General features: G+C 44.0%; 1 protein-coding gene across 1 annotated transcript in view; it reads left to right on the top strand.

The window, feature by feature from the left end:
• Positions 1-9,327, top strand: part of wtip (WT1 interacting protein) — a 64,721-nt gene extending 55,394 nt beyond the window's left edge. Inside the window, exons 5-8 of the mRNA XM_080432182.1 lie at positions 350-480; positions 942-993; positions 4,021-4,089; positions 7,745-9,327. Coding sequence (XP_080288308.1) covers positions 350-480; positions 942-993; positions 4,021-4,089; positions 7,745-7,909 — 417 coding nt within the window. The 3' untranslated portion in view covers positions 7,910-9,327. The remainder of the gene's footprint in view (positions 1-349; positions 481-941; positions 994-4,020; positions 4,090-7,744) is intronic.
• Positions 9,328-13,278: the final 3,951 nt, after the last annotated feature.

Here is a 13,278-nt window from a genome sequence, read left to right as displayed (position 1 = left end):
CTTACTGTAAATCGCTCTGGATTAAGAGTGCTAAATGCCTAAATTGTAAATTGTAGAGAATGGACTAGTTGCACAACTAATGCACAACGAGCACACCTGCTACTCTTGGCACACGCATGACATCATCAGTGCAGCCCCATACAGCTTACTGTTTTATCTGAGCCTCAAATACCCTCCCTTATTCCAGCCCTGCTATCGCACTTATTTTAGAAGCCTCAGTCCCCAACTCTTATCCTTTTCCGTTATTGTGTGTGTGTGTGTGTGTGTGTGTGTGTGTGTGTGTGTGTGTGTGTGTGTGTGTGTGTGTGTGTGTGTGTGTGCGTGTGTGCGTGTGCGTGTACATGGCCAGATCCTCCAGGCCCTGGGTAAATCCTACCACCCTGGCTGTTTCCGGTGTGTTGTGTGTAAGGAGGGTTTGGACGGAGTGCCTTTCACTGTGGACATGGAGAACAACATCTACTGCGTCAAGGACTACCACACGTACGTATATGGGCAACACGCACGTGTACACACGCACACGCACGCACACACACACAACACACACACACACACACACACACACACACACACACACACCCAGCTAAATGATGGAGAGTTGGAAACCAAATGGACCCTTATAGATCTTTAACTCTTGAGAGCGTAAAATGAAACCAAATGGACCCATTTGGTTCCATTTTACGCTCTCAAGAGTTAAATTGTTATATTATATAAGTTGTTAAACATCTGCATTACTTTATTTACAAGAAGTCGACACAATTAGAGAATGTAGAAGAATTGTTATTTTGATCAACGTTGGCCTGTTATCTCTCCTATGGTACCAACATCAATACAGCACGGAATTGTGGACAAAATCGTATCCAACGACAACAAAATATTCTACGTTTTGGGTCTGAGAGGCTAAAAAAAATAACCAGAGCTGTTGTGCTGCTGTTCCTCCACAGGGTGTTTGCTCCGAAGTGTGCCTCCTGCAATCAGCCCATCCTCCCTGCCCAGGTAAACTCCTCTGACCTGTGACCTCACATCCCATGCACTGATCAGTCTTTTCACGTCGCGTCTCAAGTACGGCGGGTGCTTCTGTATTTTGGGGACAGAACGCAAATGTCTCCTTTTTTGGACGGCATCCAAAATGTAATTATGTTAACCCATTCAATCCGGGAACGCATCTGTGTCACTTTAGACTTCTTTGGCTCTTCAAAAATAGCAGATCTACAAGCTCATAGCGAGTGCCGCGCTACGAGCTTGTAGATCTGCTATTTTTGAAAAATCATGAATATTTTTGCAAATCTTTTAATATATCGTCAGTGTCCAGCCGGGACCAGCTAACTCCATTTTCATTTTTTTTTTTCATAAATCAACGCTATTGAACCCCCTCTACATCTGTGTAATATTTTTTTAAATAATAACATATGAAAAGTATTAAAAAGCGCCTCTGACGAAAACTCCATTGGACCCTCAAACTGTCCGTCAAAAACAGACAACTCCCCCCTCCTCTCAGGCTCTCAGAGAAGCTCTGCTCTGTATGAGGCAGACAGGGAGAAGATTTTTCAATGCTTTTGGGAGAACATAAACTGGGAAGAGAAGAGAATGTATGTGCAAGGTTTGATAGATGTCACCCCAGTAAAGAGGAGAAGGGTGTCTTCACAAAGGTCATCTGCTCGTGTTTTCTTTTTAAATGTTAATGGACAGAGAATGAGTGTGTGCAGGAGTTTGTTTCAAACATCTCCAAGAGCTCAAGGAGATCATGCCAAAAGACTTTCACAGCTTTTATGACAATCTAAAGCACTAAGAAACACCCACCACACACACGCAACACACAACACACAACAGTGTGATAATAAAATGTTGATAGGTATATGATAGGTAAATTCAACTGTGGTTGTTATTGTTAGTGCAGTAGGCTACAGATTTGACAGATTCTATTTTTCATGAATGTATTTTGTATTTATATGCCATTTATTTATTGTTGGTGTGCCATGATTGCTTTTGTTAAATACATGATTGAGTATTGAGGCAGAATTGTTTGTTGCACTCAACTGTAGAAGAACAACAGTGGTAACAGTTAGATCCATGGTTGTTTACAATGCATGTTAAAAATGAAAGTTGTTTAAGTACAGAATTCAGCTTGATCTATAGTATATGAGGATGGCGCTCACCATAAATAGCTGATCTCCAAGCTCACAATGCGTTGTGATGTGTTGTGAGCTTTGAGATCCATTGCCAGCTGTTCTTATCAATGATGGACAAAACCTCCTAACTCCACTTGCACTGGATTTGGGTAAAGTGGTGATAATATAATGACACATGCAAGTATCTGATAATATATAAAGTCACAATACTAAGTTTGATGAGGCAGTATTGCTTTGTTTTAAAAATATAAGGTTTTCTTCATTTTCTGAAAAAATGATATTTTGTTTTTCATTTCCTGAACAATTACCATTTTGGATTTAGCTGGTTCCGGCCGGACAGCAGAGATATATCTTTTTTTTTAAGCGAACATTTGTAACTCAGATCTTTGCTTCTGGGGGTCTCTGGAACAAAATATTTTTAGATGGGGTCCGCAACCAAATACATATCATTTTGGGGGGTCCTTGACATGAAAAGGTTTGAGAACCACTGATATTATAGCAACATACGTTTTTTCAAAAAACTGTTAGGATTTAGACGACATTTGTAGAATCGGACAAATTGCACACATTTTCACGATAAAAAAAAATAGCAGATCTACAAGCTCATAGCTCTATGAGCTTGTACATCTGCTATTTTTTTAATAGCCAAAGCAATCTTAAAATTACACAGATGCGTTCCAGGTCTCAATGGATTAAAGTGCTGCATTTTTGCTCATCGGTGTCAGTTTAATGAATACGCAAACAACTAATTATTTGTAAAAGAATATAGGCCTTCCTACGGTTTGTGAAGCCGGCGGGCGGCGGAGTATGTTGCCATAGCAATGGTGAAAGGCACCCCCCCCCCCCCCCCATTTGTCCTTACTTTTAAATTATGGCCATGTTTACTACCACTGGTGTCGGCATCTCACATTTATCAACATGCACACAGTGTGTAATAGACGACCACAAGAGGCCAGGGCCAAGAGGGAGAAAAAAATGTGCTAGCGGGGTGCATGCCTGTCCTCTCTCTCTGTCCATGGATTCTTCTCATAGACGTTACGTATTTTCAGGCTGAATGGGCTCTCTGTACCTTGACACCTCAACATGAAAGAGTATACTATAACAGTCAACACAGGACTACTGACAGAGTTCATGCAGGCCTCAATTAATATTTTGGGGTTTCGAGCAAAAAAAGTCAGCGTGTCTCAAAACATACACAATACTTTTAGTTTTCCTCAAAACACTGACTCCGCTCTGTGACGATCACCCCCTTATTTGATGGTGCTGCATTGTATTCTGTTAACCCATTCAATCCGGAAAAGCATCTGTGTCATTTTAAGATTTCTTTGGCTATTCAGAAAATATCATATATACAAGCTCATAGCGCAGCACAGAGTGCCGCGCTATGAGCTTGTAGATCTGCTATTTTTTTAAAGTCTTGAAGATTTGTGCAAATCTGTGAATATATATATTTTTAAAGCAAACATTTGTAACTCAAATCTTTGCTTCTGGGGGGTCCCTGGAACAAAACATTTTGAGATGGGGGTCTGCTGCCAAATACATATCTAAAAATGTTTTCTAAATCCTAAAAGTATGTTGCTATATCAGCGGTGCTCCAACTTTTCCATGTCAAGGACCCCTGAAATAGGTAATTGGCCGTGGACCCCCCCCCCCCCCATCTCAAAATATGTTGTTCCGTTCCAGGGACCCCCAGAAGCACAGATCGGAGTTAAAAATGTTCGCTTTAAAACATATATTATATATATTCAAAGATTTGAACACATTTTCACGATTTTTCAAAAATAGCAGATCTACAAGCTTGTAGCGCCAAAGAAATCTTAAAATGACACAGAAGCGTTCCCGGTCTTAATAGATTAATGTATGGTCTGAATGTCTGGTCTGTTTCTCCTCTCAGGGCTCGGAGGAGACCATTCGTGTGGTGTCTATGGACAAAGACTACCACGTGGAATGCTATCACTGTGAGGTGAGGGGGTCAGCCGATGCCTAAAGACTCATTTATGCCTTGTTGTTGCATCCTGCATGTAATGACGGCGTTGCTCTTCAGAAATAACAGATTTTCAAGCTAAACGACTCATCCACCTCGATGCCGTTCTTCTGTCTAGACGAGGCATGTTTAATAAAAACCACTGCGTGATTCATCATGCCAGTCTGAAGGCAGACGACTAGGGCAGACAGTCTGAACCATACACATTTATACAGTTATTCAGAAACCTTTATACAGTATTATCGTTGCTGTCGGGCCGAAACCTCTTATCATCATATTCTAACCTTTTGTGTTTTTTCATAAATGAACGCCCTACTTGATCATCCTACACACAAAAGTGTCAAAAGTAGCAGATCCACAAGCTCGAAACGCGCCGTGAGCTTGTAGATCTGCTGCTTTTGATACTTTGGAATTTGAATCCTGAAAAGTAACAGTTTTTGGACTATGAGGTTTCCACCCCGACATATAATGATTTAGAGTTGTTCCCAAAAAACTCACATTATGCACAAATGCAAACATCAAATGTTTAGTCACTGCCACACTTAACACAATGAGTGCCAGAGGTTTTTTAAAACAGGGTACATCCAGTGCCAGTGTTTCTTACCTTTTACGGCGATGTATTTAGAGCTGTAGAAGCCACAACGAGGACCCGGATGTAAACAAAGGGTCTCTGGGCGATGGCCGAGGGTCCCGTCTAACGACTGGAACAATAATATTTCTACCGCGATCCGCCATTGCAGAGAGATCGCCCGTCGAAAATGGCTTGTTTTGACCACTGTAAAAAAGAGATATGGACCTGTTTCTCCAAATCCTATCATTGGAGTGAACGGGAGTGATGTTTTTTGGGCTGACGTCACATCTGTCCATTCCATTTGAAAGGGTCCTAGGATCATTCCTAAGTTGCGTTAGAGCGCCGCCCCTTGTGAAAAAAAAAGAAAAGAAAATAAGATTCTCGTTTATGGCACTCAATGTGTTAAACATACTCAGACTTTATACACGGAACCGTCAAGCGCTCATACAGTTATAGACTCTGGGACATATTTTCACGTTGCCTCACCCATTATCCCTAAACTTCTGTGCCATTTTTTACTATATATGTAGATCGGCTAGTTGAACTATTTGAAAATGTTTTTAAAAATAGTAAAAAATGGTAAATAAGTTTAGGGATAATGGGTAAGGCATCGGCGAAAATATGGCCCATACTGTACAATAGCCTTAAGGCACACACACACACACACACACACACACACACACACACACACACACACACACACACACACACACACACACACACAGAGTAGAAAGGAAGCCTGCAGTTGTGCCAGGCAGATCTCAGGTGTCAATGTGTTATGGTGTAACTAAGTGAATATGGCTTGTGCATGCTCAGCAAATACCTTAAGAAAACATTAAACAACACCTGCACACGCGCACGCACACACACACACACACACACACACACACACACACACACACACACACACACACGCACACGCACACACAAATATGACTTAACTTCCCCAAAACAGAGTCCATGTTAACAGAAGAGAGGCCATGTGAATGCTTGTCTCTCTCTCTCTCTCTCTCGTGGTGTTAGGATTCATGTGTGTTCCATTCAAACACACTTGAAGCAGAAAGCAGAACAACATGGATGGTTATTATTAGTCAGAGGCTGAAATCCATGTGAGTTGACTGAACATGAATCAGTGTGTGGGAGCACAGAGGATAGATAGACTGCTATAGCGCCTCAGGGACCTCCATGACCAGACTGATGGGATTTTACAAGTCCAGGTTAAACAACACATCCCCAGCTGAGTTCAGCACTCAACACTGGAATGTGCCTCATCAATGACTCACTTAGCTGTACACACTCTGTGTGTGTGTGTTTGTATTACTATACTCGTGAGGACCATGTGTCCCCACAAGTATAGTAGAATATGAGAAACACGACGTTGTGAGGACCGTCTTCCTGGTCCTCACTGGAATTTTCTTTTTTTTTATGGCTGAATTTTTTTTTTTTAGAGATACATTTACTATTAGGAAAGGATTCAGGTTGGGTTAGGATTAGACATTTAGAAGTTAGGTTTATGGATTAGAGATAGAGTTATGCCTGATTTATACTTAGTAGCGCGCTGGTATCGCACAGCCGATCGCATCGCGCTGCGATGCGTTGACCGCTTGTAGATCGGCTATTTTCCCGGTTAGGCTGAGGGTTAAAAATGCCCTTTAAAAAAAGAAATTCATAAAATCGCGGTCCTCAAATGTTGATGTCTTCACACGTATAGTATTACAAACCTCTGCGTGTGTGTGTCTCTGCACATGCAGGTGTTGTCTGTGGTGGAAAAACTGTACTTTATTGACACACTATTGTCTAGGTTTCTGTGCGTGTGTGTGTGTGTGTGTGTGTGTGTGGGTGCGCGTGCGTGCGTGCGTGCGTGTGTGCGTGCGTGCGTGCGTGTGTGCGTGCGTGCGTGCGTGCGTGCGTGCGTGCGTGCGTGTGTGTGAATGTGCAGGTGTTGTTTAATGTTTTCTTATGGTATTTGCTGAGCATGCACAAGCCATGTTCACTTAGTTACACCATAACACATTGACACCTGAGATCTGCTAGGCACAACTGCAGGCTTCCTCTACTCTGTGTCTGTGTGCGTGCGTGCGTGCGTGCGTGCGTGCCCAAGTCTCAAATAATGAAATGCACAGGCTAACATGTCCATTCCAGATATTAAATACAGACTTTTTTGAAACTCTTGAAGTCTAACTATTCTATACTTTATAAAACCTACATGGTAATGGAACCCAGAATGATGTGAAGCGTGGGTAATCATCAGCTCAGCTCTGAGGGCCAAACGGTCAGAGGAAGGCTGAAGTCCAGATGAATCACCCAAGTTCCAGTAAATTCGTCACATATTGAAGGATATAGTAGGAGGTTAGATAAGTAATAGCTGAACGGGCGCCCCGCATTCTCAATACAGTTAACATGAACTGTACATCAATGCTGTTCATTAATCCATTAAGGAACACATCTGTGTCATTTTAAGATTTCTTTGGCTATTCAAAAATAGCAGATCTACAAGCTCATAGCACAGCACCGAGTGCTGCGCTATGAGCTTGTAGATCTGAAATCTTTGGAAGAATCGTGAAAATTTACGCAAATGAATATATATTTTTGAAAGTGAACATTTGTCATTTGTAAAATGTTTGAGTTATGTTGTTTCAAAAAATATTTGTATTGAGGCGTCCGCTGGCCTAGCGGTCCAGGCGCATACCACATACTGTATGCTGGTAATCCAGCTCGACAGCGTGTCGAAGGTTTTGACCGATCCCGATGACCTTTTCTGTATGTCACCCCCCCATCTCTCTCACCATTTCCTGTCAGCCTACTAACCTATCAATAAAGGCAGAAAAAGACCCCAAAAAAATATAAAAATAGCAGATCTACAAGCTCATAGCGCGGCACTCGGTGCCGCGCTATGAGCTTGTAGATCTGCTATTTTTGAATATCCAAAGTATAAAATAATGGTTATAGCTAAAATCTAAAATGACACAGATGCGTTCCCGGATTGAATGGGTTAAAACCGAATGCACCAGTTGAATCCATGCCACATTTTTTACACATCTGTCTCCCTCCCTCCCTCCCCAGGACTGTGACCTCCAGCTAAACGACGAGGAGGGCCACCGCTGTTACCCGCTGGAGGGCCACCTGCTCTGCCACGGCTGCCACATCCACCGGCTCAAGTCCGGCGCCTCCTCCTCGGTCCCGGGCCACCCTCCGCCCAGTTACCCCCTCCACGTCACCGAGCTGTGAGAAGAGTTCTAGGCGGGGTGAGGCGCCCAGGCGACTGGACGCCCGACCCCAAAAACCTCGACGTCGTCGACTCCCAGGTGGCCTGAGGAGGGAGGAAACCCGCCGTCGTGGCGGACGGACGGTGACCGGAAGATGTGGAAACGGCCTGTGGAAACCCGCTCAGCTCTTTGCAAAACGACCACAACGCTCCCAGGGATATAAGGAGGCTTTTTTTTTTCTTCTGGACTGGCCTCTGCACTTCTCTGTGGGCCAGTTATACCCTCGAGGGGAAGGGGAGAGCCCAGGCCAGGCCATGGACTGGACTGCTCCCACCACAAGCCCCCCTCGTCATCAACACGTGACCATGGGCTGGGAAAGAGTCCATGACACCCCCCCCTTCCACCCCTCTACCCCCGCCCCCCCCCCCATCTGCGGGTTCCTTCTTCCCCCCTTTTGACTTGATGTAAAAGCCGAGGGCCCCCGGGGGCCTCTTGATGACGTCACAGGCCTGACCCCTTGCACATTCATCACTAAAAAGAGGGGGCCTGGGGTTTTGGTGGGTGAGGGAGAAAGGCAAACGATTTCCCCCTCTCTCTGTTTGTCTCCCTCCTCCTACCGCGTCTTTTTTTTTTTTTCATTCCGCTGCGTTTGGACTGAAGCAGTTTGTGGTGAAACTTACGTTTTCCCGGCCGTCTCCTCCTCCTCTCTTTCCTCAGTGAGAACACTGCGCCGCACCGCCACCACCTCCTCACTTCCAAGAGGGATTGGCGCTGCTGCTGCTGCTGCCTTACATTCCATTGGCTGATTGGCTGGACCTGGTAGGGCAGCACCCATAGGGTGGGCCCTGCTGTGCCTTTCAAGAAGACTTCTCTACATGTGGAAGCTGTGCCACGCTGACCTCTCTGTCTGTGCACGCCTGGCATTAACAGAAATATGATAACCAGATTGAGTCCGTGTACCGTTTAGTTGGATTACACTTAGCAATCACGATTGTCCACACTTATTTACAGCCCCGTCACGTGTGTCTAATATGGACCTCTATCCAGAACAATTGCAGGCGGTCTGGATTTCATGTTCCATTGTGCTCTTACTGATGACATTTATTTTTGGATAAATTAACTCTCACATTTACAGTCGGAAAACAGCCTGCCTGTGTGCACTTCCTAGTTACATCTGTATGTGAATGTGTTCTATGTGGATTAGAGCATTTACATTTTTTTCCTTAGTTGATAATGTGGTCAAAATTAGGTTTCTGACCACATCTGGAAATGGTTTGGGGGGCGAATGGATGTTCAAAGCTTCTAACGTAATGATTTACAGTAGCTCTATCCGGGTACAATGTGATCACCCAGCACACGTTAATATCAGGTGTGTAAGAGGCACCAGGCATCCGGCATGACACCGTGGGGACTCTTGAGAGACATTTAACCACTCTTAAACCCCCCACCCCCCCAGCCCCAGGGGTCTGTACTTGGTCCCCTCCTTTTTTACCCCCCCCCCCCCTCTACGCCAAATCTCTTTGCAGAAAACGGCCGATCTAAAAGCTCACAACGTGTCAAATACCTGCGACGTGTCGCGATCTGGTCGATCTGCTATTTTTTTTTGCTGGAGGCTCGCCTATTCTCACCGAATGTTCGCCTATTATGCCCAGAATAGGGAGTTCCATGTGGTTAACCCTCCTCCCACCCCTTGCCACTCTGGTACACAACTAAACGCATCGCAGGCCCCCCCGGAGCGGCGCCCCAAACCACCTCCACAGACATTCCAACCTGGTCGTCTAGACGTGACCTCCAGACATTCACAAGCAGTGTCTTAATTAATGACTATTACTACAAGAGGAAAGAAAAGGAGAAGAACAAAAAAAAAAAAACCTTAGATGCACATAGATTGTCTTTTTATATATGAATATATATTTTGCAGATGGTTTCCACATACGATCTTTAGACGTAGTTTCTTCTGTTGTTCTTCTTGTTGTTACATTATTCTTACAGTAAATAGGCAACACATACTGTAATAATAACCAGAGGCCCCATGGAAGCTTGTTGTTGGTGTGATGTACAGTATCATTTCGTCGCTGTCGGGCATGAACCTTGTATCGCTGTATTAAAAAGTATTTTTTGTAAATCAATGCCCTACTTCGAAAATAGCCGATCAATGTTTGAATGTTAAAAGTGTGGCTGTGCTTTTTCATAAATATTGAACCAATATGTGATTCATTAATAACTACATTGGATCCATTAGAACACAGGTTCTTTTTTTCCCATTTCCTGGAAAAGTGGACACGCAAGGTTTTCTCCCCGACAGCGATGATTTCTCTCTCCTTGTGCTCATAACTGTGTCAGACATCAGATCCACAGGCCTTTTGGGGGCCACGCCTGAGGGAATATAGTACTGTATACAGAATCTCAGCTAGTTTTTCAACCAACACGGACTACTACTACTACTACTACTACTAGGTTGTGTTTTGGGTTTGTGTCACAGGAAACAAAAAGAGTAAACCAGAAAGTTCCGGAATCACACTGATGTATTTCACTGTTTCTCAACACCATGCTGTCTCTCTCCCTTTTACGGGTCTGTAACTCTTGAGAGTGTGCAAAATGGAACCAAAATGGACCCGTGCCGTGAGCAGGTCCAATTTGGTTCCATTTGCACACTCTCAAGAGTTGAATAAGCACTGAGGATTTTGCTGTGTAAAAAAATTGGGGGGTCCCAGGGATAAAAACAAAATCGATTGAAATGGGGGGGGGGGAAACGTGGCCTGGAGGTCCTTGGAATGAAAAACGTTGAGAATCACTGATGTATTTGACGCTGAATTGAGTAAACATTTCTGTGGACGATGACCTCTTAACCTGACATTGCCTCAATCGTCCTAATATGACAGACAGCTGGGACTTTCCAAGCGAGTGAAAACCAAACACTGAAGGGTGATTTTTTTCTTTCTTTTTTGCCGAAGTTAATTATCTGACAAAAGGTCTGTTTGGGATGCTGGTTCTCGGTGTGTTTTACAGACACTGGTTTATTAGTCTAGGGCTGGGCAATATATCATATATTATTTTATATCATATTACACGGCTTGGTTGAATGCTCGATTCTGATTGGTCAATCACTGAATTTAGTGGCGCGTTATTTATTTTTGAATAATGACCGCTGCAGCCAATAACAGGCCGCTGTCTAGCCTCGATCTCCAGGCTTTAATTTGTTTGTTTTGCTCAAAAATAAGAGCCTGAACCAGCCTGTTGACGTTCCTGGAATAGGAACTGTTTCATTTCCCCAACCAACCAGAGTGCAGTGGGCGTCGCTCCAAATGTTGTGACGTCAGGGCTCTCAATGCTGCACATTGGGGGAGGAGGAGGGGCAAGGGGCGGGGCGGGGGCTGACGGACAGATTGGTGAACCAATGGGATCTCACTGAATTGAGATTTTGAACCCGCCCCTATCAGACACGCTAGGGCAGCCTAGCCGCTGTCTAATCAAAGACTTGGAGCGCCATGGCTCATATCAATCTTGTTACTTGATTTTGTGCTGTATCCAACATGACAGCTATGTAAACAAACACACAATGTCATTTACAGCTAAACATTGCTGTTGAGAATGTTTTTGAAAACATTTGAAGCGATAAATAGACAGCCGGTCCTTCCAGCTCACAATGCGTTGCATCACGAGGCATTTAGATTCTATTTAATTGTGATTATCATCACAATACGACATTATTATCCCAATATCGATATCGATGTAGTGATATTAGATCTTTTATTAGATTTTTGCCCATATCGCCCAGCCCCAGTTTAGTCGCCCAGCCCCAGCGAGCACTGAGAGTAACAGTGCGCGGTCGTAAAGAGCCGCCATTCGTCCTCCTCATATGCCTTAAAGACAGCTTTTGTTTGTGTGTCGTATCCTTGTCCAACATTATGGGTTGTGCTTGTGCTTTTTGGGAGGAGGTCCCTGAAAACTCGGAGTTGCTGGTCCCACCCTTGTCTCCAGGAAGGCCCCCTACACTTCTATCGCTGGTTGTCTCATTGTTTGTGTGTGTGTGCGTGTGTTTGAATAATTACATAGTATAAACAGACCAGAGTTAAAGATAGATTCGATGCACACTAAGAAGAAGATGAGTGGAGTGTGCTATATGAGATAGTACAGTATATTGCCTGATGGACAGCTACGAGACGAGATTTGAAAGTCAGTCGAGGGTAATTTTCTTCAAGTCGACGACCTAGACTACTGTGTATACTTGGAATTGTTTCGGTGTTGCAAATCCCACTCTGAAGTTTTAACTTTAAACGTTGTGAATTGGTAGCAAAGAAGTGCGTGCTTGTCTATCTGACTGTACTGTATGCATGAGTGTGTGTGTGGGTGTGGGTGCGTGTGCGTTTGTGTGTGTGCTTGCGTGCGTGCCAATGGCAGGGCCATGGCACATGCAACTCACTGAAAGACCAGGGCAGCTTAGGGCATCAACACAGCATCCAGCAGCACACACACACACACACACACACACACACACACACACACAGATGATGACAGTGAGTACTTGCTCTTGCAGACCTGCATCAAATAGTATTCGCTAACAAACAAATTGCATTGTTTTGTTCTAAGCTGCACATGCCGCACCAGATGGGAGTTTGAGTTAGTGCATTTGGGGAATTGAGATACTGCATCAGAAAGATGAACTAAATTCATGGTGGTTCAAACCTCTAGTTATAGAGCCGGACTGATTTCGTCTCTGTCGGCCGGAAAACTCATATGTCCAAAACTGTTACTATCAGAATTCAACTTCAAAAATAGCGAAAGTAGCAGATCTACAAGCTCAAAACACGCCGATTTGCGCCGCTTTTGATGCTTTTGTGTGACACTAGTTGTAGGGAGTTAATTTACGGAAGAACACAAAAAGTTACCATATGGAGATAAGAGGTTTCTGTACGACTAACGATAATACTGTATCTGCCATTATTTGTAATGTCGTCACCGTTTTTGACGACATTAATATTGGCAATCATGCAGCCAATTGGTCCCACGGTTTTGGGCCACTTTCGACCTGTTGTTCCTATTGAAAACTACTTCTCGTACAGTCCTATATGTGCCAGACCTATCACCCATCTGGTACGCCAAACAGATTAAAATAAACACCAGAGATTATGTTCAGATACTATTTGACTCAAGTCTCTGGTTCACAGCACACACACACACACACACACGCACACACACACACACACACACACACACACACACACACACACACACACACACACACACACACACACACACACGTGTCCTCATGAAATACTACTGACTCTGTTAGGAAATGGGGCTGAAATAGAGATTAAAGGGCCAACACAGGCATAAAGTGCTTTCCGACAAAGCTCTGATGTAGAGATTTTTATTTTTTATTTCCCCCCG

This window comes from Gymnoscopelus braueri, assembly GCF_963280865.1.
Source record: "Gymnoscopelus braueri genome assembly, chromosome: 1".
NCBI classification, from domain to species: Eukaryota; Metazoa; Chordata; class Actinopteri; order Myctophiformes; family Myctophidae; genus Gymnoscopelus; species Gymnoscopelus braueri.
The sequence above is the reverse complement of the archived record's forward strand: the minus strand, read 5'-3'. Positions and strand labels throughout refer to the sequence as shown.